At 42.3% G+C, this 27693-nt stretch overlaps 1 protein-coding gene across 8 annotated transcripts in view; it reads right to left on the bottom strand.

Annotated features, from left to right (window-relative positions):
- Window positions 1-27693, bottom strand: part of erg (ETS transcription factor ERG) — a 93715-nt gene that overhangs the window by 29849 nt on the left and 36173 nt on the right. For 6 of the 8 annotated variants that reach the window (XM_036937522.1, XM_036937525.1, XM_036937519.1 and 3 more), the window contains one exon: window positions 26478-26557. In XM_036937522.1, the coding sequence (XP_036793417.1) occupies window positions 26478-26516 (39 nt within the window). In that variant the 5' untranslated portion in view covers window positions 26517-26557. Of the gene's footprint in view, window positions 1-9233; window positions 9488-22596; window positions 22730-26477; window positions 26558-27693 lie in introns of those variants that run through there. The other 2 variants (XM_036937524.1, XM_036937521.1) reach the window with 2 other exon arrangements.

The raw sequence follows: 27693 nt of genomic DNA, 5'->3' as shown, positions 1-27693 counted from the left end.
GACAGGTCTAGAACCTGGCCTCAAATCAGTTAGGAGGAAAAGGAAGCCTTCTCGGAAAGCAGATTATTCTAGTGGGGACTGGTCTTCCCTGATATGTCAGCTGCAAACCACATTACAGAGCAGAGCAGGCCAGGCACATTGACCCTCACCTGAGAGAGGAAGGAGAGAGGGAGAGAGAGATGGAAAGGGATAGGAACGTAGAAAGAGATAAAGAAAAACAGAGAAAGAGGATCCAGTGGTTAGAGATAGAGGACAGCAGAGCATGATATACACGAGGTGACCCCAGCCAGCATGAACAAGGGGCACACACGCACACAGCTTTTGTTCATCCAACACAAACAGAACAAACCCAAATCCACTCACAGCTTACAGTATGTTCAGCCATTATCCTATGTAAAAGACTATAAAGCCAGGAACCAACCAAAAAGCAACCAACTGACAGGCTAACTGAGAGATCCGTCATCATTCACAGCTGGGATTTTTGATAAACGTGTGGAATAAAACCAATTAGTGGCATTTTAATGCAGTCAGTTTACATTGTGTCTGGGAAACAAGTTATGGAAAACACTGGAAAGTAGTTATTGGAAAATATTTGGCCGTCATCAAGACAACAGGAATATGTGAGAAAACTAAACTAGTGGAGAGCACAACAGCACAAGAGTCTGTCTTGCCCAGTACAGTGCATTCCTCTATGGCCCATTATCCCTCTTCTGAGGAAAGTGAGAGATTGTTTCACACCCTCAGTGTCCCGGGCCAAAGAAAATGAACACCGAATTAGCCAGGGAAGAAACGGGCTGCTCTAAGCCCAGTGTTCCAACTGAACACTGAATCCACCAGAAAATAATTTATATAATGTATACATTCAGGGAGGTCCTCTATGGTAGCATGTAGTGGAGTTCCACGGGCTGACACTCAAATGGGCAGCAACATGGCCTTCTGGGTAGGGAAATGCGCTTGTGACCAGAGGGCAGCTGGTTCAAATCAGAACTTGAGCCCCTCCAAGGCATTTATAGTAGATTATCCTCCATAAATATTGAGCTTTATAAGTGGAAAATTGGTGTAGTACACTGTTAATTTCACTTCATATAATGCTGTGCAAATCACATTTAGTAACAGTCAAAATAATGTTAGCCTGAGCTGGTTTACAGTACTTTTTGGTGGCCATTTAGTCATAAAACATTCCTTCCAAAACCTGTCCCTTTAGCTCCAGTGTCTCCTGGGTAATTCTGACCATATAAAGTAACATACAAAGACATAGCCACAGTGTTTTAGTCCCTCAAGTCATGTAGTCCCTCTCAATGAGGCAATTGGACTCATTCATGCAGAATGTCCCAGGAAGCCTTCCCAATGAGATATGGTGTGGTGTGGCTGCTCACAGGAAGCTCCCCTTCTCCCAGCATTTCCTGCATTGAAAGTTCCTGATAGTGCAAGAAGGGTATCAGGAGGTGGGGAGTGCACAAGAGGAAGTACTCGTCCATCGGCATTTTGATTGTGGCTGAAAGACTTGAAACACTAATGGAGTTGATGGGCGGATGAAGAGAGGGAGAAATAGAGAGAAAAGGGGAGGGAGTACCTCCTACCATTTTAACACAGCAGGACATTGGGCAGTCAACCTTGCCGTAATGTCAGTAGTGCAGGTTAAGGCCTCACACTTCCCCCTCCTGCGATCGGGCGCATCAGTGATGTAGTGGAGGGTATATGCCGTATACCCGCTTAGTTTTCAGTGGGCATTGGGTTTACCCACTTTCTAATCCCCACGTTGCATATCAAAATAGTGTAGTGGAGGTATACGCTGTATAGATCACAATATTTAGCCTAACATTTTAACTATTATTTCCTTACATTTTAGGAGCATAAATGTGCACCCGGCAGTAGGCCTACACGCAAATGTTCCAAAATAATGATGCTAATGATAGGCCTAACCTAGGGCTGTTGCGGTGACCGTATTACCGCCACACGGTGGTCACAAGTCATGAAGGCAGTCAAATTCAACGTGACCATTTAGTCAAGGTAATTAGGCTTCTCTGATGCTGCTGATAGTCATTAGTAGCCTACCAAACTTGCTAACTGCCTGGTACTCAGCACTCGACTGTCCCTCTAATCACTCTGACATCAATGCAAATGTTTTCGAAAATCGAAAACAGAGTGATGGCCTCTATTGATCCCATCAGCTTTCTATAGGCTAGGCCTGCTATATTTATTTCTCAACTTTCATAATATTAAGCACATCGCTTATCTTTACAACAGAAGTATAGCCTACCTGACTGGCACATGAAAAGTGTCCTCCATTTACTGTTTAAGTGCATAGATGACATGTATTTTTTCCCCTTACCCTGTTTCGAGATGATAACGGTCCATTCTAAATCAAAACAAATTTCACACATATATTATTTTGTATTTGTAAAGACAATATTGAATCAAGAATAGTCTGATGGGTGACAATATTAGCCTATCACAATTATATATTATCACTTGTGAATGATGCCCAGAGTAAATCAAGAAACAATATATTTTTTTTGCTACTTTGTCTAATCATTGTTGCACACCTCATGTACGCCGCACTCTGGGCTAAGGGCACAATGGCTGCAAAGGGCATGGATTTCTTTGTGTGCATTACGGCCACATAAAGGGGATGCCGCCAGGAAATTCGAGGCATTAGCAAGTGCTTGTCAAATTGAGAGACGAATGAAGTGTGTACAGCCTGCGCAAAAAAACTAAGCAATGCCTTTCAAGCGCCTTTTTTCAAATCATCATTAGAGTCTCATCAAGCAGCCTTACAACGTATTAAAAATCAAAACATATAGCCCAACATTTGTAGAACAACTAAAGTTACATGAATAACTCTAAATTAAGCATACATGAGTACCTATTTCTTTGTTAACCACTCAACACAGAATGGCCGCATGTTTGGAGAAAATATCCTTTCTATTTTATTCAGCTTTGTTTAATTGTTTTCTTCATATGATAAAATAATATAAATGAATGCCACAGAATCCTAAGCAAATCTTGTCTGCTAAATGAGCTAGTGTAGCCCACAGCCATTTGGCATAGCCAGATAAGGACCTAACATAAAGAATATGTAATTCTGTTCTTCTGAAATAGACTACGTTTTCTTTACATCATGTTTATTTAGACCTGTCTAAAATAAATAATGTATTTATTGTGAAGATGTAGGCTATATTACATGGATTTATTAGACTTTTCAAAATGTAGATGTTCCAAAGGTCTGCATCGGTGACTTGTAGGCTATGTGTGGAAGCTAGGAGATGCTAAATGGGTTTATGTTAATAAACGGTCAATTACCGTGAGACCGACAGTTATTTGCTTGAAAATAACCACCTGACAAAATTTCGTGACCGCCACAGCCCTAGCCTAACCATCTTCTGTTAGATGGAAAGGCTTTCCCAAAAACCTAACTTAAAAGTTAACTAGCTTCAAAATAGCCTATGCTTTTAATTAGCTGTTTCATGATTTTGATACTCTCTTGTGAAGTCTATGTTTTTTTACTAGATTTCCTGTAGTTGTTCATGTTGTCTGTCTGTAATTGTGTAATGACTTAGTGCTGCCTATCTTGGCCAGGACGCTCTTGAAAAAGAGATTTCAAATCTCAAATCTCCCTGGATAAATAAAGGTTAAATAAAAAATAAATAAAAAATGCATACCTGGCAGAATAATATCATGATTATTTGCGTCAATCAAGGCACAATACAATGTCAAATGCAGGTAGCCTAGTCAAATAATTAGCATCCAATTACATTAACCGTTACTCTCTCGCAGGAATTCCACTAACGGTCCGTATGTAGCCAAACTTTGCTGCTGCTCATTCTGTTTGCTCGAAAATTGATACATGGTTAAAAAAAGTAAGGCCTGTGTCCATAGAGACACATACCAGTTCTACAGGTAGTACTGGTACCACTACCAGCAGTAGTGCACCTGTTGACGACACAAGTTGTTCTGCTTCCATGAACACATCCAATGCTAGCATCAGTAATTTTACATTTGTTGTTAGCCCAGCTAGCATGGACACTGACAGTTGTGAATCTGATGCAGCAGAAGAGCTACTGCCAACTTACCCCGGAAAGCACTAAACAACAGACAGGGACTTTGGACCATCGAAGAGGCGCAAATATGATGAGAACTACATTAATTTGGGGTTCACTTATATTGGGAGTAGTGCATTTCCTCAGCCACAGTGTGTTATATGTGATAAAGTACTATCTCACAACTTGATGAAACCTTCAATCTTCAGCAGACATTTAGAAACAAAACATGCCAATTTGAAAAATAAGCCCTAGGAGTTTTTGAGCGAGAATGAAGACGACCTTCGAGTAGTAAGACATGTATAAAAGCAACAGATACCATTAATAAGAGGGGGCTAGAAGTGTCTTATATGGTGAGCTACCGAGTAGCTAGGACAGGCAAGCCTCATACTATTGTGGAGGACTTCATTCTTCCTGCTGCCGCGGATATGAATGGGACAATGCTTGGGGAAAAGGCCAAAAAGAACTATACAGACAATGTCTTCATAAAACAACACTGTTTCATGATGCATCAGTGACATGCCAGGAGATGTTTTGAAACAATTATTGCTTTGCATACAAGACAGTGAATTATATGTTTTACAGCTGGATGAGTCAACAGACCTGGGCCTTGCACAGCTCCTGGTATATGTCTGTTACGTTTATTGGGGGTTAATTAAGGAAGACATCCTCTTCTGCAAACCACTGGAAACCAGGACAACAGGAGAGGATATTTTTAAAGTACTGGACAGCTTTGTGACATCAAATTGACGTTGGTGTTCAAGATTTGTTGGTATCTGGACTGATGGCTCAAAAGCCATGACAGGGAGACATAGTGGAGTGGTAACGTGTGTGAAAGCAGTTGCTCCCAACGCCACTTGGGTACACTGCAGCATCCACCGAGAGGCTCTTGCTGCCAAGGGAATGCCTGACAGCTTGATAGACGTTTTGGACACTAGAGTGAAAATGGTTAACTTTGTTAAAACTGTTTCAATAGTGATGCCCTTTGCAACCACGTACCTATGTGAGAGTGGATTCTCGGCCCTCACTAGCATGAAGACTAAATACAGGCACAGACCTGTGTGTGGACAGACCTTCTCATTAACCCGTGGTGAGTTATTCACAATTTTCAATGAACAAATAAGGTTTTATATGTAAGATGGTTAAATAAAGAGCAAAATTATTGATTTTATTATATTATTATTTGTGCCCGGGTCCTATAAGAGCTCTTTGTCACTTCCCACAAGCCGGGTTGTGACAAAAACTCACAATCATTCTTATGTTTAATAAATGTATTGTAGTGTGTGTGTGGCAGGCTTACAAAGAGGGTAGAAAACAACATTTGAGAGTGCGCTGACCCTGGTACGCAGCTGGAGGTTGAGTGTTTGAAGGGGTACGGGACTATAAAAAGTTTGGGAATCACTGCTCTACACTATACTTGCTTGTTTTCTCACATAAACTAAAATTATGCGAACTATTTGAATCTTAGCACCCAGGAAATAGCAGCGCGATTTCTGCATATTGTTATGGACTTATGGACAAATGTTGTTGTTTTTCTATTAAAAAAAGTGTGACTTTGAGGGCAAACCTATGAATTTCTGACTCTGTTGACAGCCTCATTTATCTCTTTCAATAGTAGGCATACTATTAGCCTACTTGCACAGTACAGCTTGGGTTGGCCTGACTATGAAAGACCAATATGGGAATGATAATTTTATGTAATTCAGAGTGTATGTCACTGTTTCTCATATCATTTTTTTTAAAGGGCTCCTTTCCTTTGCCGGGTGGGCCCTTTAAAAAAAACATTAGAGTACACCCACATTTCCAGGCACCACTACACCACTGGGGGGCACCCATTCTGGATGTTGTTTTAGCAGCCCTCACCCAGATTCCACCAAAAATGGTGGATGAATGAAGATGTCCCAATCAGGCTGCTTAACATTGAAAATACATGTCAGTTCTGGTCTAATTAACAAGGTGACTCTCCCATAGGCACCAGTGCCTTAGCAGCTGTGTCTGGTCTGCTTAGTTCATTGACTGTACATGAACCCTACTATAACTTGACAGAGACAAACCTTACAAGTCCAAAACACAAGATCCATTCTTCTTAAAACAGGAAGATCTCCTGTGTTACATTTCCACAAAAGCCATTTCCCTAGCATAGAAAAGCAGTATGGTCTGTACATTACTGCTGGAAAGAGTGTTTTGTTTCAGAACAGAATTAATGTTGTTGCATCGTTGATGTCCTATGATTAATAATTTTCAGAGGTCTTGATTTGGCAGTAACATATGTTATGGAGAAAGAGACGGAGCTGTTGCGTGTGGTACAGGCTACTTGTGATGTGTGAAACTATAATACAGTGTGAAACTTGGCTGTGGCCCACAATAAGCTTGGAAAGCTACAGTTTGAAAAATTATGGGTGCATTTATTTTCATAGGTCAGTGACAAAGTTTGGCCACAGCCTCAGACACAAAGCCACAGTGCTACAGAGATTGGTTAGCCACAACTTCCTGTATTCCCCTCTGGTATGTGCATTGCACACACACATACAAGTCATCTGCATTGTTTGTCTCAGTTCTGTCCGCAGGCGGGCATGATAAGCTGTTTTGTTTGTGTCCTGATATCCTGATGTGGTTGACTCAATGAATCTTGTACAATGTATGAAGTTAGTTCTTATTTGTTTTTGTACATTTAGGACTAAAGAAGTGGCTATGGACTGACACATTTATTTTAACCATTTTTCTTTTTTTTTCTTTTCAAACAATAACAACCATGCAAAGTTAACAGGTAGGTCTACCATGAACATTTCTGATTGGTTCGGGATACGATCTGTTATCTGAATGATAAAAAAAATGTCCCTCCCAAAATGTTCCCTTATGTTCTGTGAACATTTCTTACTAGCTGTGTACTACATACATACTAGAAGTCCCAACTCACTGGCCTCAGAAAAAAACACTGTTTAAGACTATAGACTGTCCACGAAGGTTGGGTGGTATATACTCTATATACCGTATCCTGGGGTATTTCGAAACACCCCAGGTATGATTTTCCAATAGTGTCAATACGTTTTTTAAATTATTATATATATTTTTATATATATATATATATATATCTTTTATACTTTTTAAATACATATCTGCAGTTAAGTTGTGCACTAGATAATAGATCAAGCAGATCACGTTCATTATTTTGCCTGTTAGATAACTAGATAACTATGAAGCTGCACCATTGAGAGCATCCTGACTGGTTGCATCACTGCCTGGTATGGCAACTGCTTGACCTCCGACCGCAAGGCACTACAGAGGGTAGTGCGTACGGACCAGTACATTCACTGGGACCAAGCTTCCTGCCATCCAGGACCTCTATACCAGGCGGTGTCAGAGGAAGGCCCTAAAAATTGCCAAAGACTCCAGCCACCCTAGTCATAGACTGTTCTCTCTGCTATCGCACGGCAAACGGTACCGGAGCGCCAAGTCTAGGTCCAAAAGGCTTCTTAACAGCTTCTACCCCCAAGCCATAAGACTCCTGAACAACTAATCAAATATCTACCCGGACTATTTACATTGACCCCCCCACCCCTCAACACCATTTTTAACACTGCTGCTACTTTCTGTTTATTATCTATGCATAGACACTTTACCTACATGACTAACCTGTGCCCCCACACATTGACTCTGTACCGGTAACCCTGTATATAGCCTCGTTGCTGTTATTTTATTGTTGCTCTTTAATTATTTGTTATTTTTCTAGTTTCTACTTTTATTTTTATTTTTTCATTATCTTAACTTATTTATCTTTAAACTGCATGGTTGGTTAAGGGCTTGTAAGTAAACTGTAAGGTGTACAACACCTGTTGTATTCGGCACATCTGACAAATACAATTTGATTTGATTGGAATCTTTTTTTATTGCAATCCATAAAATATGATGTATCTCCATCAGTTACAAACCAGAAGAAGCGTTGATAACTGGAATGAACCCTGCCAAAGTTAACAGGGGGAGGTCGACGACAAAGCAGTCTGCTTTAGAACTGTTTTAACAATGTTTTAACATTTCTAAATCAGTTCCACACAAAGCCAGCCAAAGCACCAAGAAGGAGTTTATAAACAGCAGTCACACTCCTTTCTCCCTGGGACCTCAACTGAACCGCAGAACCAGTGCCACAATATAACAGGTCACAAAGGAACAAGCTCCCTCTCCAAACATTTGGATTCTACTCCCAAACTGCAACTGTTTACATCCAATGCCAGCAAGACAGCTGATTATGTAATTATTGCTTCCCTGCTTTGGTTTTATTGTTCACACTGTGTTTAGGATCAGGTTGTAAACATCTTTGTGCTGACACTGGCAGATGCACTAGAGAGTGGAAAGCTTAGATGCCGTGTTTAATTAGGTTTCCAGGTGACTTAGACTCCCTAGCCAGTTTGTTCAGTATGTGGGTGAGACACCAATTGCTGCTTTCCTCATCTGTCCATTGTCTTATAGGTCTTCTTACAGTAACTAAACAAAGCTAGTTACTTGATAGACTAGGATAGCCATATCAAAGTATTACCTATTTACTACTGCAGTATTTACAACTATTTACAATTCATTTAGATGTTGGCATTAATGCAACAATAGCATGACAAAGTCTTTAAAAAATGTAAACCTCCAATAATTTTCAGTTTCTTCAGAACAGGATTACATTTTTCAGTTCAAAGCATCATTTTCTTAGATGGTTCTTTTTACAAACACCACAGATTTTGAAAATATTTGTATGAAAATTTGCAAATCTCAGAAAACATAGAACATATCAAACTGCATGACTTCCCTGAAACAAAATAGAGAACAATAGAAATTATTTGATTTTCTTTGGTAAAAATATCACAGCAAAAATATTTTAACTTAAATAGTGGTGTCCCTCCAAATAATAATGGATAAAAATGTATAATCTGCTTCATTTGCTTAAAAGACAAGCCAGCTCAAATCACTTTAGCATCCGAAAGAATGAAATCGCAGATTTTGTCATTACCCCAAAGATTTTTTAAATCCGTGCAAGCCAGCCGAATAGGAAAAAGGACATTTGCAAAGAAATCTTGTCGTACCACTATGGCAGAAGGGTGTTACCCTGTATTTCTGTACAGTGCCACACAAACTAAAGACAATGCCCAAGCATTACAGAAAAGGACCAATAAAATCCCCAAAGTTTGCGAAAACGTTCTAAAATGGATTTACCTTGATGGTGCTGGCCATATTTTTTCAGGACCTTTCAATCCTGGTAAAACACAATGATGTAAATTTGAATATAATTTTTTTCTGGACAGCAAGCTAGTTGAGGTTTCATCTAAGCGCCGTTTGGAGCGGATGAGATTGTGCTAACGTTGGGAAGTGAAGTCAGCCAATAGCAGGAAGAGGTTTCTATTGGTTCTGGCCACCGCAACTCGAAGAAACAGGATATTTGGGAGTGAGGAGATAAGAAGTGTTAAAAAAAAGTTGTTATTCTTGATGATGTGTGTTAGAAGTGTTATTTTTTAGTAAGGAGGGGTAAGGTTGTAGGGGGGAACTAGCCAAGAAGGCTGATCTGAGGGGGTCTCTACTGACACAGGCAGGTGCGAAGTGTGTGTCTGTGTGTGTCTCAGACAGACATAAACCCATGACAGGATGCAGATGTCTGATCCTACGGTCCATACTTGACACGCTTGCCTGCCATGAGCCTCTCTAGAGGCCTAACAGTTGAGGATAGCTACAGTGAGGACATCACTAACCTTGACACAGAGCACTCAACACTTTCGAGAAGCTCATTTCACCACTTTTGAACAAGGGACATTTCAACATTACTACACACTTGATTTTTTTATCAGGTTTTTATATACTTTATCAGGTTTTTATATACTTTATATACTCTACTTACATAAACTCAATTGAGTAGCATGTCAGGTCACATGTATGCCTCAATTTAGTACACTACCTACATAATAAACAGAACAACTGAACATCCTCACAATGAATTCAAATCGAATCAAATCAAATGTTATTTGTCACATGCTTCGTAAACAACAGGTGTAGACAACAGCGAAATTATTACATACAGGCCCTTCCCAACAATGCAGAGAGAAAGAAAATAGTGAAATAATAGAAAAGTAAAACACATAATAATAAAAGTAATAATAAATACTCAATACGTACCGATATACATGGGGTACCAGTACCGAGTCGATGTGCAGGGGTACAAGGTAACTAAGAATAAATGACAGATAATAAACAATAGCAGCAGCATATGTGATGAGTAAAAAAAAAGGTTTGTGCAATTAAAGGCCCCGTGCAGTCAAAAACATGATGTTCTTATGTTTTATATATATTTCCACACTATGAGGTTGGAATAATACTGTGAAATTATGAAAATGATGATAATGCCCTTTCAGTGTAGGAGCTGTTTGAAAATACCTGTTTTGATGGGATGGAGTTTTGGCCTGACTGGGGACATCACCAGGTGGTAAATTAATTAATAGATCGATGCAAAACAGAGTTACAAACCTTGTAACACAGAAATGATTTGATATTTTACCTTTAATGGTAATTTAATAGAGAAAGGGATGTGAGCGGCTCAGCCCCTCCTTTCTTCAGGAGGGTCTGGTTGGGTCTGAAGACTAGAATTGAGAAAGCAGCAAAGCTGAGCAGCCCTGATAAGGAGGTGGAGTCAAGGAGCAAGTAAAGGAGAGGAAATCAGAGCGCAGCCTGACATCCTGCTGCCGACCTCTGTCAAAAGATTTCACGCACACACAAACAAACAGGCAGAGGCATACCCAGCTGCACTGTGATCTCTGACCTGAGACCACTCTCAGGTGTGCGGTAGAACCACGGTTCAAACCTGCAAGCCCTACCCTCAGTGGGACTCCATTCTACTGACTGCAGTGGTTCTGTGGTCCGAGACAGCATGACTAGAGTTCACATTGCATTGTAAACCGACTGTGGCTTTGCATCATATCAGTTACAAAGAGAGGAAGTGGCTGTGACAAGAACAGTGTTTTCTCAATTTTGAAAGGAATTTAGTCATTTAACACCTGATATGTGACCACTATCTGCTATTGAAGTCTGTTGTTTTTGCAACAAATTGAGTTTGGGAGGGGGCAAAATACATTACATGCATTATTTTGTACCAAAACCAACAAACACATGATAGCATTTTTAACTTGTGATTTGAAGTTATTGATGGGTGTGCATTTTGTAAGACTTTGAAATGTTGCAAATATTTAGCATTGTCTTTCAACAGACAATTACATCAAAGAAGAGAAGAGAAAAATCCAACAAAAGATCAGAAAATGTGCTAGTTATCAAAAAGTTTCTGCTTCTCTCTCTCTCCCTCAATCTCTCCTGTTGCCTGACTGGTTTAATGGCCTTCTGCAGGAAGTCTGTAGGATATAACCCCTGTTCCCCTCTCTCACTAAACCTGGGCCGCCCAACACTGCCGACACACAAACACACACACACACACACACACACACACACACACACACACACACACACAAAACGTTTGATTTCATCTAATTTTAACATTCTGTCATAAAGAACGCATGTTCAACTTCATTAAAAATATATTTTTCCCATCTCAAATACTGTTGTTAGTGCCTATTAAGTGCCCAAATGTATCTTAAATCAGCCATAAATCCCCTGGGAAATGGAAGCTTGTTGTGTGCGCCGTTTCTTCCCATGTGGGGTCGCCTGATATGAAAATGGGATCGTGGGAGAATTTCCAAAATCTTGAAAAAATATATATATATAAACTCAGCAAAAAAAAGAATGTCCTCTCACTGTCAACTGCATTTATTTTCAGCAAACTTAACATGTGTAAATATTTGTATAATCATAACAAGATTCAACAACTGAGACATAAACTGAACAAGTTCCATAGACATGTCACTAACAGAAATTGAAATATGTGAATATCCCTGAACAAAGGGGGGTGGGGTCAAAATCAAAAGTAACAGTCAGTATCTGGTGTGGCCACCAGCTGCGTTAAGTACTGCAGTGCATCTCCTCCTCATGGACTGCACCAGATTTGCTCCCTCTCCCTCTGAGCATTAATGCCGCGTTCAAAACAACTGGGAACTTGGAAATCTCCGACTTCCAACTTCAGTGCATTCAAGACAACTGGGATCTCGGGGGGAAATAATGTTGAACTCGGGAACTCTGTTCAACTTGGGAACTCTGGCCTCTTTCTAGAGCTCTGACTTTCCGGCCTAATGGTCACTGATATCATGATTTGACCTTGCATTCCCAGTTGTCTTGAAAGCACCATCAGTGCTCTCGTCTACATTAAACCCAAATATCGATTCAGGTTGGTTGTGACAGCAGAGATGAGGTGCACACAGTCGACCACATCCCCTGACTTTGAGAAGCTCTGTCACGACATGCAACAAACACACCTATTTCATTAGTGGTGGTGAGATAAGATACATTATGTCAGACTAATTTGCAATTGACTGTCATAGCCCCACATTAAAGTGCAAGTGAAAGTGCTAGTTAAGTGTTTTTATGTATTTAAAAAAAAAACATTTGGGGGGGGGGGGGGGTCGAGGTGAGGAGGAAGATTATTTAAGCTACCTTTTGTATAGGTAGGGTTCCAGATGTTTTCGGAAGATGGGCAGGGGGAAACCATTGAGGCTCCAGGACAGAGAAGAGCATAGCCTGAAGGTAGGGAGAGGCAGTTCCTCTTGCTGTCCGTAGGTAAGCACCATGGTCTTGTAGTGGATGAGAACTTCGACTGGAAGCCAGTAGAGTGTGCAGAGGATGACATGAGAGAACGTGAGAAGGTTGAAAATCAGGCGGGCTGCTTCGTTCTGGATAAGTTGCAGAGGTTTGATGGCACAAGCGGGGAGCCCAGCCAACAGGAAGTTGCAGTAGTCCAGAAGGGAGAGGATAAGTGCCTGGATTAGGACCTTAGATTAGCTTCCTGTGTGAGGTAGGGTCGTACTCTACGGATGTTGTAGAGCATGAACCGGCAGGAGCGAGTCACTGCTATGATGTTTGCAGAGAAGGACAGGGTGTTGTCCAGGGTCACGCCAAGATTCTTTGCACTCTGGGAGGGCGACACAGTTGTCAACCATGATGGAGAGGACTTTGAGCAGGCAGGCCTTTCCTGGGAGGAAGAGCAGTTCTGTCTTGTCGAGGTTGAGCTTGAGGTGGTGGGCCAACATCCAGGACAGTATGGGGAGCACTGAGATAATGTTAGATGATTGTCTGGCTGGTTGGTTGTTACTGCCTGAGCAAAGATCAGATGATGACTTTAAGAAATTAAAAATAATAAAGTCATCAAATACAAACTAAGTAATATACACAATATGAAATATTGTATTTAATGTATAGTAATTTTCTTTTTTTCTATTGATGTCTACCCAATGTGGACCTGACAGAGACAATTAAATGTTTTTAATGTTTTGGCAATTGACTGTTCACTATTTCATTGAACGTTCACTCTATCTGGCTTTGTAATTTCAATAATGCTCTAGAATATTTTTTTTCTGTCATTATTTCATAATTATTTCACGAAAACCATGACCTCAAAAAGCACTAATTGCTCAGCATTTACGCACACACACACACTTTCACTTGGCCCGTTTATAAATACAGCAGCCCTGCTCCACGCAGCACATCCTCCACTTCAGGGGCTCCAGAAGAGGAGGAAGCTCCACTATAGACTTGTGTGCGTAAAAAGCCATATTGATGCTCTTGGGCAAAATGCTTGGTGTCACAAGTGAATGTCTGGTTGTATGGGCTAGTGTGTTTGGACCTGAACAATAGAGGAAGAGTGTGAAGGGCTTGGTCACATGCTGGGTACAGTATGTGTGGACTGTGGAGCACTTGGGCACACGGCTAATGCTAATGGAAATCGTCTGTTAATCCCAGTACAAGGGCAGGGCATTGGCAGATAACCTACTGCAGGTAAAAGTGGAAGTGTTCCTAAGATGTGTCTCAATGGTACGTGACTCTGAAAAGTCCTCCATGTAAATAGGTGAGGCAAAAGTGTTAACTGAATGAAAAATATTGACATAGCAGACCAAGTTAAGGCTCTAACGATCAATCTACCTTTCTCTCCCTCTCCCTCCATCAATGAATGACTCACACTCTGCGCTGTCTACATGGCTTGTTCGTGTTCAGCTCCTAGTGCAGTAAAGGGCCTCAACAGAGGTTCTCCATCGAACACCCTCTGACGTAAACTACTGTAAACAACCAAACGTTGCTCTCTATGTTCAGCCTAATGACCAGGTATTTGTGCCTCCTGTGGCACAGGGCTCATAAACTCCATTAACAGTTGGCTGATGGCTAGAGCTCCTCCATTACCGTCTGAGAGCAGAGGGTTGAACAGATCCCAGTCTGTGTGCTGGTGGTCTGCCTGTTGGTCTGCCTGTGGTAGCCCTGTGGGGAGGCAGGGTGGTCACGAGAGAGAGAGCAGGAAACCAGCATCCCTCTGCCATCCGACATACACTATATGCCCGGCTGCCACAAACATTTATGGAGACTTACAGAGTGAGTAGTAGTACACCCATTCTGATGCTTTATAAGCATGTTTATGACCTATTGTTAACGTTAATAAGGCTCCAAAGTGGCATATCGTGCATAAAAGATTTGTAGGTTAGATTACAGTTCATGACGAGTATTATAATTCTGGGTCGGTTATATCATGTTAGCCTGCCTTCTCTGCATATCAAATCAGATCAAATTGTATTGGTCACATACACTTATTTAGCAGATGTTATTGCGGATGTAGCGAAATGCTTGTGTTCCTAGCTCCAACAGTGCAGTAGTATCTAACAGTTCACAACAATACACACTAATCTAAAAGTAAAATAATGGAATTAAGAAATGTATAAATATTAGATTGGGTAATGTCGGAGTGCAATTGACTAAAATACAGTAGAATAGAATACAGTATGTGCATATGAGTAAAGCAGTATGTAAACATTATTTAAACATTATAAAGTGACTAGTGTTCCATTATTAAAGTGGCCAGTGATTCCAAGTCTATGTATATAGGGCAGCAGCCTCTAAGGTGCAGGGTTACGTAACCAGGTGGAAGACGACTAGTGATGGCTAATTAACAGTCTAATGGCCTGATGGCTGTTTTTCAGTCTCTAGGTCCCAGCTTTGATGCATATGTACTGACCTCACCTTCTGGATGATAGTGGGGTGAACAGGCCGGATGGTTGATGTCCTTGATGATCTTTTTGGCCTTCCTGTGACATCGGGTGCTGTACGTGTCCTGGAGGGCAGGTAGTTTGCCAGTGATGAGTTGGGCCCTCTGGAGAGCCCTGCGGTTGCGGGCGGTGCAGTTGCCGTACCAGACGGTGATACAGCCCGACAGGATGCTCTCAATTGTGCATCTGTAAAGGTTGTGAGGGTTTTAGGGCCAAATTTATTCAGCCTCCTGAGGTTGAAGAGGTGCTGTTGCGCCTTCTTCACCACACTGTCTGTGTGGTTATCAGCCTCTTATTTTGATTATTCACTTCACTAGAATTTTATTTTTTTCCATTTTACCCCCTAATTCACCATGTTTTCCTTCTTCTTTGTGTAAATTTCCAATCATTTGTTTATCTCTCTTAGAAATCTAATTCTGTTATTTTTTTATGGTTTTGTTCTATAAACATTGAAAGGGGAAGGTGATTACAAGCAAGATCAGGGTTTCTTACCTCTCCTGCTCATGTTATTTTTGTTGACCTTTTAAACATTTGATCATACATTTTTGGTGGTATTTTCTTGTGTGCAAATAAATAAATAAAAATAAATAAAATAATTGGTTTTCTTATTCACTGCGAGTATTACTTCAGCAGTCCCATTAAAAAAATAAAGACTAAGAAGTTCCTGCCCACAATCCAGATAGACAACATTTCAAAGAATGCATTGGATTTAACAGCAGCTCATCTCTCTCAAAAGCCACTGCGTGAAAGCTTTGAGCTCAATGTATGAAAAGGACTTTGTAAATAAAGTTAGCAATATTACTCGCTATTAGGTATAAAACAAAACGGATGGGCATGTATCGTTTCCATTACAGAACAATAGTATATACAAATAAATTCGAACTTTTAGTTTCCCTCAGCCCAGCTCTATCTCGGTTCCTAAGCACTGTAAAACACTGCCTGAGCCTGTTGAGACTGAAGGAGTGAAGGGGGACATTTAAGGATCACTTACACCTCAACACAGCCTGGCAGTATCCTGCAGCAGCACTGCATGGATGCTCATTTAGCATTCCACAGCCTCCTGTAGCATTGTATTCATACAGGAAGAGGGAGGAAGGGAGAGAGGGAGATAGAGAGAGAGCGAGAGAGAGAACCCCATATTATTTGAATTAATCACTATGGCCAGACGGTTATATTAAAAATAACATAAATGTTTTTTGCCTTCGGTCATGATGGCTCGTCTGTTGCTTGCCAAAACACTGGACTGAAGCTGATGGTATAAGGGGCTGTGGGCGCTCTCTGGGTCTTTCTGGCAAGCCACATGACCGTCATGTGTTTTCTATTTGACAGGATCCATCCAATCTCGCTACGCGACATCATCACAATGATATATGACAGGGTTGGACGGCACAGGGCACCAGTCACAGCACAGGCTCTATGGAACCTGACCCTGAAGTGATGGGATACGATTTTAGACATAACATCATGTCACTCATTCGTAATACAAAGAAGGTTTTGTCCACAGTGTGTGTGATCAACTCATAATACAACGAAGCACGTGTCTACACTGATTTCAATGGGAGATATTAAACCATATCAAAATAAGCACAGATCAGGCTTTACTGTGTTCCAAATTTGGCCTCGCAAGTTATAGTGTAGGCATGATGTGTGCAGTCGAGGAGTAATCTCACCCTAGATGTGTAGGGGCGAACCAGGAAGTGGTAAACCACACGACCTGCCTCTGTACAGTCCGGGAGGAGAGGCGGTTGAAAGTTTGGAAAAAGTTAACTCAGAGAGGTCATTTGGAGCCCAGCCCAGCATGTTCACTTCCTAGCTACAATCTATTTGTATTTATTCTACAGTGATGAGATTAAAAACAAGCAAACAAACTAGAAACTATCCTAAAAGAAAACCTTGGGTTAAAGTAGGATATAACTGTTAGGATGAGAAAAGCCAAAGTTTTACAGACATACAGTACCAGTCAAAAGTTTGGACCCACCTACTCATTCAAGGGTTTTTCTTTATTTTTACTATTTTCTACATTGTACATTGTACATCAAAACTATGAAATAACACATATGGAATCATGTACAAACCAAATATAGTGTTAAACAAAAAATATAAAATATATTTTATATTTGAGATTCTTCCAAGTAGCCACCCTTTGCCTTGACGACAGCTTGGCACACTCTTGGCATTCTCTCAACCAGCTTCACCTGGAATGCTTTTTCAACAGTCTTGAAAGAGTTCCCACATATGCTGAGCACTTGTTGGCTGCTTTCCATCACTCTGTGGTCCAACTCATCCCAAACCATCTCAATTGGGTTGAGGTCCGGGGATTGTGGATCTGATACAGCACTCCATCGCTCTCCTTCTTGGTCAAATAGCCCTTACACAGCCTGGAGGTGTGTTGGGTCATTGTCATGTTGAAAAACAAATGATAGTCCCACTAAGTGCAAACCAGATGGGATGGCGCATCGCTGCAGAGTGCTGTGGTAGCCATGCTGATTAAGTATGCCTTAAATTCTAAATATATCACAGATAGTGTCACCAGCAAAGCACCCCCACACCATCAATTTCTGAGGCTGGTAACTCTAATGAACTTATCCTCTGCAGCAGAGGTAACTCTGGGTCTTCCTTTCCTGTGGCAGTCCTCATGAGAGCCAGTTTCTTTACATAGCGCTTGATGTTTTTTGCGACTGCACTTTAAGACATGACTGACCTTCATGTCTTAAAGTAATAATGTACTGTCTTTTCTCTTTGCTTATTTTAGCTGTTATTGCCATAATATGGACTTGGTATTTTACCAAATAGTGCTATCTTCTGTATACCACTCCTACCTTGTCACAACACAACTGATTGGCTCAAATGCATTAAGAAGGAAAGAAATTCCACAAATGTACTTTTAACAAGGCACAGCTGTTAATTGAAATGCATTCCAGTTGACTACCTCATGAAGCTGGTTGAGAGAATGCCAAGAGTGTGCAAAGCTGTCATCAAAGCAAAGGGTGGCTACTTTGAAGAATCTCAAATATAAAAAACACTTTTTTGGTTACTACATGATTCCATATATGTTATTTCATAGTTTTGATGTCTTCACTATTATTCTACAATGTAGAAAAATTAAGAAAAATCATTGAATGATTAGGGGTGTTCAAACTTTTGTCTGGTACTCTACATTCCTCTCCAGCTAACCTCCTTTAAGTTGATTAAGGAAGAGTGCTGTTCTTCCTCCATAATTCATCATTCTCTATACACCAATGGAAGGTATCTTATTCTTGAAGGGGACCTGTTATTCTCTTCTAGCTATCCAGGTTGAAGTAGCTACCTATACGTCTACCTGTGTTATCACAAGGGCAGAGACCCAGGCAGACTGTCTGCCACTCTGTGACATATTTCATTCGGCTAGACCCAGACCACTGGCACGCCAGCCCTCCGTGAGTCTCGCCACAAGACTGGCGGGGTGAAGCCACGAAGCAGGAAAGAATGTCCATGGCCAGGAGGGGAGAGGGACAGAATTCCTGCCTTCTCACATCAACTTGCCAATTTATACTGTATATTCAGCTAGGACCAAGTCAACAGTAAACAATGGATGTAGTCCTCATGCATTGCTTTGTATCGTGCTGAGCAGGTTATGAAGTATGATATTATAAATGGGGCATGATGATGAAATCATCAATGGTCTATTGTCATGCTTCTTTTGAATTCACATCTCAAGAGATGCTTTTACATTCTTTGGCAACCTGCAGGTAACGGATGGAAGCATTTGAGTAAATGACCGATACAAAGTATATTGAAAGCAGATGTTTCCACACAGGTGTGGTTCCTGAGAAATTAAGCAATTAACATCCCATCGTGCTTAGGGGTCAGGCATAAAAATACTGGGCAGGCTATTATTTTGGCTACCATGGCTATTGGATGACAATGCCCCCATCCACAGGGCACGAGTGGTCACTGAATGATTTAATAAGCATGAAAATTATGTAAACCATATACCATGGCCGTCTCAGTAACCAGATCTCAACCCAATTGAACACTTATGGGGGATTCTGGAGTGGCGCCTGAGACAGCGTTTTCCTCCACCATCAACAAAACACCAAATTATGGAATTTATCAACGAAGAATGGTGTAGCATCCCTCCAATAAAGTTCCAGACACGTGTAGAATATATGTCAAGGTGCATTGAAGTTGTTCAGGCTCGTGGTGGCCCAACGCCCTATTAAGACACTTTATGTTGGTGTTTCCTTTATTTTGGCAGTTACCTGTACGTATCTGCCAAATGTGAGAACAGACAGTCATGTCACCAATACCAAATGACCAATACATGATGGGTGCATGTCATAAATCCTTCCTTTATAATTGTGATTTATTATTAAGAAAGTACTATTCATAAAGCATATGCATATTTATTAACTATTTCAAATCGAATCAAATCAAATTTTATTTGTCACATACACATTGTTAGCAGATGTTAATGTGAGTGTAGCGAAATGCTTGTGCTTCTAGTTCCGACAGTGCAGTAATATCTAACGAGTACTCTAACAATTCCCCAACAACTACCTAATACACACAAATCTAAAGGGGTGTTGAGAATATGTACATGTAAGTACATGGATGAGCGATGGCCGAGCGGCACAGGCAAAGTGCAATAGATCCTAAACAGAGAGTGTAGCCAAGATGTATTGATGGTATGATTTGCCGTTTTAAGAGCACACTGTGAAAAGCTCCAACACAGGGTCACGAGCCTATAAACAAACAATCCATGCTAGAGGAAAAACAGCAACATAGCGTAACCCTTCTTCCCAACCCCAACCAAACCCAACCAGTGGAATTTCCCAGAACCTCCAGTCCAACCCTCTAGCTGTCTGTTCGGGTCACTCTACCAGACACTCCAATAGAGTCATTTGGCACCCTGCAAAGTGGTCCTTTTGAGAGCAACCTGCTGCAGGCTGGTTTCCAGGCAGGGCCTCTGCCTTTGTCCCTCGCTCCATGCCAGGAATGGAGGACTTAATGTTTTTAGCTGAGCAGGGCCGGCGGGGCCGGGGCCCTGAGACACTACACACAGTGTGCTGAAAACTTGGAGTCCTCAGTGGGATAGCATCAGTCATCCTGATGGTGGAAATAAACAGTCATTCCTGACTGCTGCTGTTGCTGCTTCTGGAGCTAAGATTGGCCCAGCCTGTGACAGAGCCTGGACACAGAGCCTGCACATTGAGCCTAGAGAGACTCTGAGGTTTATTTATGCTCCTCACATCCATGAACCCAGAGGCTTGTTCTGCCAATTAGGCAGAAAATGACTAGGAATTGCTATTGTATGGAGGATGGAATAGCTACACTCTTAGGAAAAAGGATTCCAAAAGGGTTCTTTGGCTGTCCCTATAGGAGAACCCTTTTTGGTTCCAGGTAGAACACTTTTGGATTCCATGTAGAACCCTCTAGGATTATACCTGGAACCAAAAGTGTTCTACCTGGAACCAAAAAGGGTTATTCAAAGGGTTCTCCTATGGGGACAGTCAAATAACCCTTTTAGGTTCTAGAAAGCACCTTTTTTCTAAGAGTCTACACCTGGTTATTTTTACATATAGGATTGCAGTTCATGTTCTAGTTATTCCACTGTAATTGGACAGGCCTGTTGCGTAATGAAGCCTGAATTTTAACTTGAGGCTTATGAACACATACAGTGCATTCAGAAAGTATTAAGAACTCTCGACTTTCTCCACATTTTGTTACGTGACATAATTTATTTACATAAGTATTCAGATCCTTTGATATGAGACTCGAAATTGAGCTCAAGTACATCCTGTTTCCATTGATCCATTTCACCTGTGGTAAATTCAATTGATTGGGCATCATTTGGAAAGGCACACACCTGTCTATATAAGGTCCCACAGTTGACAGTGCATGTCAGAGCAAACACCAAGCCATAAGGTGAAAATAATTGTCCGTAGAGCTCAGAGACAGTATTGTGTTAAGGCACAGATCTGGGGAAGGGTAACAAAACATTTCTACAGCATTAAAGGTCCCCAAGAACACAGTGGCCTCCATCATTCTTACATGGAAGAAGTTTGGAACCACCGAGACTCTTCCTAGAGCTGTCCGCCCAGCCAAACTGTGCAATTGGGGGAGAAGAGCCTTGGTCAGAGAGGTGTCCAAGAACTTAATCGTCACTCTGACAGAGCTCCAGATTTCCTTTGTGGAGATGGGAGAACCTTCCAGAAGGACAACCATTTCTGCAGCACTCCACCAATCAGGCTTTTATGGTAGACGGAAGCCACTCCTCAGTAAATGGCACATGACAGCCCGCTTGGAGATAGCCAACAGGCACTTAAAGGAGTCTCAGACCATGAGAAACAAGATTCTCTGGTCTTCTGAACCCAAGACTGAACTCTTTGGCCTGAATGCCAAGTGTCACACCTGGAGAAACCTGGCAGTATCCCTACGGTGAAGCATGGTGGTGGCAGCATCATGCTGAGAGGTTGTTTTTCAGCGGCAGTGACTGGGAGACTAGTCACGATCGAGGGATGGATGAACGGAGCAAATTACAGAGAGATCCTTGATGAAAACCTGCTCCAGGGCGCTCAGGACCTCAGTCTGGGGCAAAAGTTCACCTTCCAACAGGATAACAACCCTAAGCACACAGACAAGTGTCGCTTCGGGACAAGTCTCTGGATGTCCTTGAGTGGCCCAGCCAGAGCCCGGACTTGAACCTGATCGAACATCTCTGGAGAGACCTGAAAATAGCTGTGCAGCGACTCTCCCCATCCAACCTGACAGAGCTAGAGAGGATCTGCAAAACTCCCCAAATACAGACGTGCCAAGCTTGTCGCGTCATATCCAAGAAAACACAAGGCCAAAGGTGCTTCAACAAAGTACTGAGTAAAGGTTCTGAAAACGTATGTAAACATGATGTTTCCGAATGCACTGTATAACTCAAACTTTCACACACAACTATCCCACTGACACAAAAATGCATGCCTTTGTAGACTACATGATAAGATCTATTTCAGAGAAGAAAAAGCAATCGCCCACTGAAGAACTGCAGCATTCATTTGTGACTTTTTATATAGGCTGCTGAAAATAGCACAGGAAGCCAGAGATTGCCTCCCAGACCCCCCCACTCACACAGGAACACATAAAACAACCTGTGGTCTCTAACCCAGAACCTTACACAGGATACACAGACTGAGAACCTGAGAAGGCAAAGAGTCAGAGAAACAGAAACAGGGTGAGAGACAAAAGATGAGAGAATAATACTAAGAGAGAACAGAGAGGAGATGAGAGGCAGGAAAAGAGAGGAGATAGAGAAGAAAATACATGACAGAGGAAAGAAAGAGTGGGCACAAGAGAGTAAACTATGTCAACAGGAGAGTGTAGACACAACAGAGGAGAGATAGAATATAGGAGAGGAGGAGTACGGGATGGATTACCTCTGTGTGCTGCGGAGCACTGTCTGTCTATCTCTCTGTCTAGCTGCCACGCTTAGCAGCACATCTGGCCTGGCTGACTGACTGCCTGCAGCCGGGGCCATGTACAGATGTGAGCGCGTGTGTCAGCGTCTTGGTCACAACTTGGCAACCGCTCCGGCCCTGCGCCGAGGCTGCCGGGTAACAAATGACTGAAATATCTACCCAGGTTTGCTCCACATGCCGGGCCTGCACAGAATTTAATTGAAACGTGACCAGACCGCAAGTTTCTCTCCCTCTACCCCACACTCCCCCTCCTTGGTCTTAAAAAACACACATGACCGAAGAATCCAAAGAAAGAAAAAAGAGAGAGAGAGAGAGAGAGAGAGAGAGAGAGGAGAGAGAGAGAGAGAGAGAGAGAGAGAGAAGGGCTATGGTCTGATCCCCGCGCAAATAAAATTCCTGAAATCTCAGATTCTCAGTGTCTCAGATTTCTTGGAACGATGGGCGAGAAGTCTAACCTGCTCCTCTTTATCAGACTTGGAATTGTGAGGAATTGACGTGTGGGAATAGCAAGTATAGACACGCTTATAGACCAGCAAAACACAGGATCAACCAGTCAGTGAGGATCTATGGTTTCCACAAGGTAGCAGTCCATTCAACTCAATGGTGACTGCAGAGTCCATGGAAATGTGTACAATGTTCCCATTTAGAATATACTTCCACAGAGGAAGCAGATCCCCTGAAGAGAAAAGAGAGGTGGATATAACACACAGATCACTGAGTCTCTGTATCCACAGTCTCTCCCAGTCTGTCCCCTACTCCCACAAGTCACCAGTCCTCTACTCATACACAGACTTTGAGGTCTTTTACAGTGATATTAGATAGGGCTGGGCCCCACGATACAATATTACAACTCTACTTAGGTGCCGATACGATATGTATTGCGATTCTCACAATTCTATATGTAAGAAGCTCATTCCTGACTGCTGATGTTGCTGCTTCTGGTGCTAACAATGGACCAGCTGAATGCACAAAACATTAGGAACACCTGCTCTTTCCATGACCAGGTGATTCCAGGTGAAAACTGTGATCCCTTATTGATGTCACTTGTTAAATCCACTTCAATCAGTGTAGATGAAGTTGAGGTGACAAGTTAAAGGAGGATTTTAAAGCCTTGAGTGAATTGAAACATGGATGTGTGCCATTCAGAGGGTGAATTGGCAATACAAAATATTTAAGTGCCTTTGAACGGGGTATGGTAGTAGGTGCTGGGTTTTTCACACTCAACAGTATCCCGTGTGTATCAAGAATGGTCCACCACCCAAAGGACATCCAGTCAACTTGACATAACTGTGGGAAGCATTGGAGTCAACATGGGCCAGCATCCCAGCATCCCATGCCCCAACGAATTGAGGCTGTTCTGAAGGCAAAAGGTGTTGCAACTCAAGATTAGGAAGGTGTTCCTAATGTTCTGTACACTCATTGTATGTCTGCTGCAGAGAGACAAGCGAGAGCATGAGAAATAACCTACTTTTTATAACCTACTGTTACCCATCATTCAGCACCATTAGGAAGCACAGACCTATGGAGGACATCGAATCACACATAACTTATTAATGTCCTAACTGACTTATGTCATATGACACAGTCTCATGACTGTTGGCATTAAATTGTCACTTGTTACGACCAAATGCTGGGACATGCAGACTTGTTAATAGTATGTCAGATGCAGTACATGTAGACAACGACGTAGACTGCAATCTGCAGACTCCACGGTCCCGGGCCTGCAGCCAAACCAAATAGGAGTGATCACACACTGGAGCCATCCACAATGGCCCTATTGCTTCCCTCAAAAGACACAATATCCCTATCATTCACTTGAGTCAACCCAATGCATTCACAGATCTACTAATCTAAAACGATAAAAGGTGAAATAATGCTACGATAACGTCACAATAGCGCTACACACAGGTGTGAGGCTAACAGGGAGCCCAGACCTGCAGACAATACCACAAGGGAAACGTAAACATCAGGTTTCATTGTCCAATACTGGACCATGAATAGCTACAATCCTGGACTATTTCCTTTTGGAAAAGTATTCTCCAGGCTGATATGAAACCCTATCCTGTGAATAGGATCCTTGGGGGACCCCCATCTGGTCATCCTCTGTATTACTGAGGAGAGAAGGGGAATTTATGGAGATAAAAAGCGGCTCTGCAGCTAGTAAAATTAACTCCCAGCAGTCACACAGTACACTGTCATGGCTTTAAAATAAACAGACATAACACTGCTGGAGAGAGTCAGTTGGCCCACTCTAATCCACTGGTATGGAGAGAAAGGAAGAGGATGGGAAAAGCAGTCCAGCTCAATCATTCCCAGAAGAGGCCATGAAGTTACTCACTCACACACATACCGGTCACTCACACACTTACGGCATGCATGTGCAGTGCGCACACAAGCCCGCATGCACGCACACACAGTGTATACGGATTCCACACTCTACTTCTCTGCTTTGATACACTTGTGCATCTCCTCCATTCACAGTATCCAAATGGACTGAGGAGACTCTTTCAGTCACAGAATATGTCCAACAGAGTACTCTCTCTGACTAATAAGTGACAAGCAATTGACTAAAATCAAAAATGTTATCTACGTAATCCCCAAATGTAATTATTTATCATGAGGGCAATAAACAATAACTAGTAATGCTGCATACTCCAAGAAAGGTTAACTTCTCAGCTTTCAGTTAAAACTACTTATACATTGCTGTGGTGTAGTCACTTTTAAGGACACAAGCTCAAGTACACAGTACAAAAACAATCAAAATATGAAAATATGAAATCATTTATATATTTTTTTTGTGATTAAGATTTTGTCTAATCGCTGCAAATCCCCAACGGGCTTGGGAGAGGTGAATGTCGAGTCATACGTCCTCTGAAACTCCCTTAACCCGGAAGCCAGCTGCATCAATGTGTCAGAGGAAACACCATTGAACTGACGACCGTAGTCAGCCTTCAGGTGCCCGACCCGCCACAAGGAGCCAAGTAAAGCTCCCCTGCCAAACCCTCCCCTAACCTGGATAACACTGGGCCAATTGTGCACCGCCCTATGGGTCTCCCCGTCACGGGCGGTTGTGACATAGCAACAGTAGTAGCAACTGTATGAATAAGGCCTGAAATGACTTATATTGTCTAAATATACTATAATCAATTTATAAAATGACATGATAAGATTTTACCTTCCTTATAACTGTAAAATACATATTTGTATAATTAGTGTTAAATGAAATGTGCATATTTTCTAAAGGTCTCAAATGATCAAAATGTCTGCCCCCATCGCTGTGAACGTCTCACAGAGCTCTAGCTTGGCTTCCTGAACTCGTTAGGAACTTGCCTTTCACGTCGTATTAATATTGTCTGTCTATGACCAACAGCAAAAGGGTTTTGTTTAAAATCTATTGATTTAGATTACTGGCTATAAATCAATCTCTGCATGTGATACAGCGAAGAAACCACTCTCTCCTGCTGCATTACCTTAGGATTCTTTAGGATTCTAGGCATATACGTTGTTAGTGGCTGTGATATAGGGTTCAGCCAGGAGTTAATGGACAGTCGGAAGAGCGAATGAAATGGTAGGAGGGACATCCTTCTACCATCACACAGGCAGAAGCGACATACTCACGTGCCCGTGAGAATCAGGGCTACTGCTCAATGCAAGCCATTTCAATATATGGTGTCCACATGTCGATTTATAAGCGGAAATGTCGGTCGGAACCGGTACCAGAACAACGCAGGTCCCCAAAACAGGGGACTTTACGTCTGAGAGGTTTTAATGGTACAGCTGATCCAATGCAGTATGGACAAGGTCAAGTGTAGAGATGTTGTCTGGACCAGTGGACTTACTTTGGTGGGGCCTGCAGGATCTGCTCCAGTCTGAATCATGACCCCCGGCTGACATCAGAGACACGAGCAGCACACACAGCCTGAGAGAGAGAGAGAGAGAGAGAGAGAGAGAGAGAGAGAGAGAGAGAGAGAGAGAGAGAGAGAGAGAGAGAATGATAGATGGGAGAGAGTGAGAAAGAGATGGGGATATTGCCATTCAATATCAATAATATTGTGAAATCATTACTAATATATTTCTGTGTGTACTGTATTACTGTGTATTATAGGGACTGTTCTAATCATTTTGGCAATGACCTGTGTCCCCTAGCCACTGGGGGACACCCATTGGTTAATAAAGGCGTCTAGCCTTGGCAGGACCCACATAGACGACACAATGCTGACACCGTGGATGAGCACTAACCCCGCCATGGGGAAACGACTCTAGACAGAGACCTCCATTTAGCGTGACGGGGCAATCCCCCCAGTTCCATAAATAAACAGCTTGTACGGTCACGGCCGACTGTCGCTGTGAATGTCAGGCACATAAAAGCTCCATTGGGTCATAATATGTGGCCCATTAGAGTTAACCAGTGGGGCTGGAGAGGTAGGCACGTCTCCCACTCGCCCTGGGCTCTCCTCGCCTCTCTTCCGTCCCACCAGCCACATCTGGGAGCCATCAGGGCACAGACAGCAAGCGGCCCCCCGGCCACTGGGAGCTAAGCCGGCTGTAATTACTTACGCATGATTACGCATGTTAATCATAGGCTGGGCCCAGACGCCACCGCCGCACTTGTTTATTATTTATACTTCGTTAAGCAACGGGACGCTCTGATTATCCCGTGTCATTGCTTCATTATCATTGTCATGGGGAGGAGGGGAGTGTGTGGAGGGGTGGGGCGAGGGGAGAGTGTATGTGTGTGTGTGTGTGTGTGTGTGTGTGTGTGTGTGTGTGTGTGTGTGTGTGTGTGTGTGTGTGTGTGTGTGTGTGTGTGTGTGTGTGTGTGTGTGTGTGTGTGTAGGAGAAGGAGGCATGCAGTCTAAGCAGCTCTTGAACAGCCCACACTTTAACCACGATGGGCCGTATGTACAGGCCACTGACCTCCAACAATTACACTCCATATTATTTATAGAAAAAAACATCTTGCCCAAAGAGTGTCTGCTTCCTTTTTCTTTCTCTGAGGGACACTGGTATCCAGCAGGTACCAGTGAAGCGTGGATTCAAGTTAGGCATTGCTAA

The sequence above is a fragment of the Oncorhynchus mykiss genome, chromosome 12 (genome assembly GCF_013265735.2).
Source record: "Oncorhynchus mykiss isolate Arlee chromosome 12, USDA_OmykA_1.1, whole genome shotgun sequence".
Classification (NCBI taxonomy): domain Eukaryota; kingdom Metazoa; phylum Chordata; class Actinopteri; order Salmoniformes; family Salmonidae; genus Oncorhynchus; species Oncorhynchus mykiss.
Note: the sequence above shows the minus strand (reverse complement) of the source record. Positions and strands in the feature narration are given on the sequence as shown.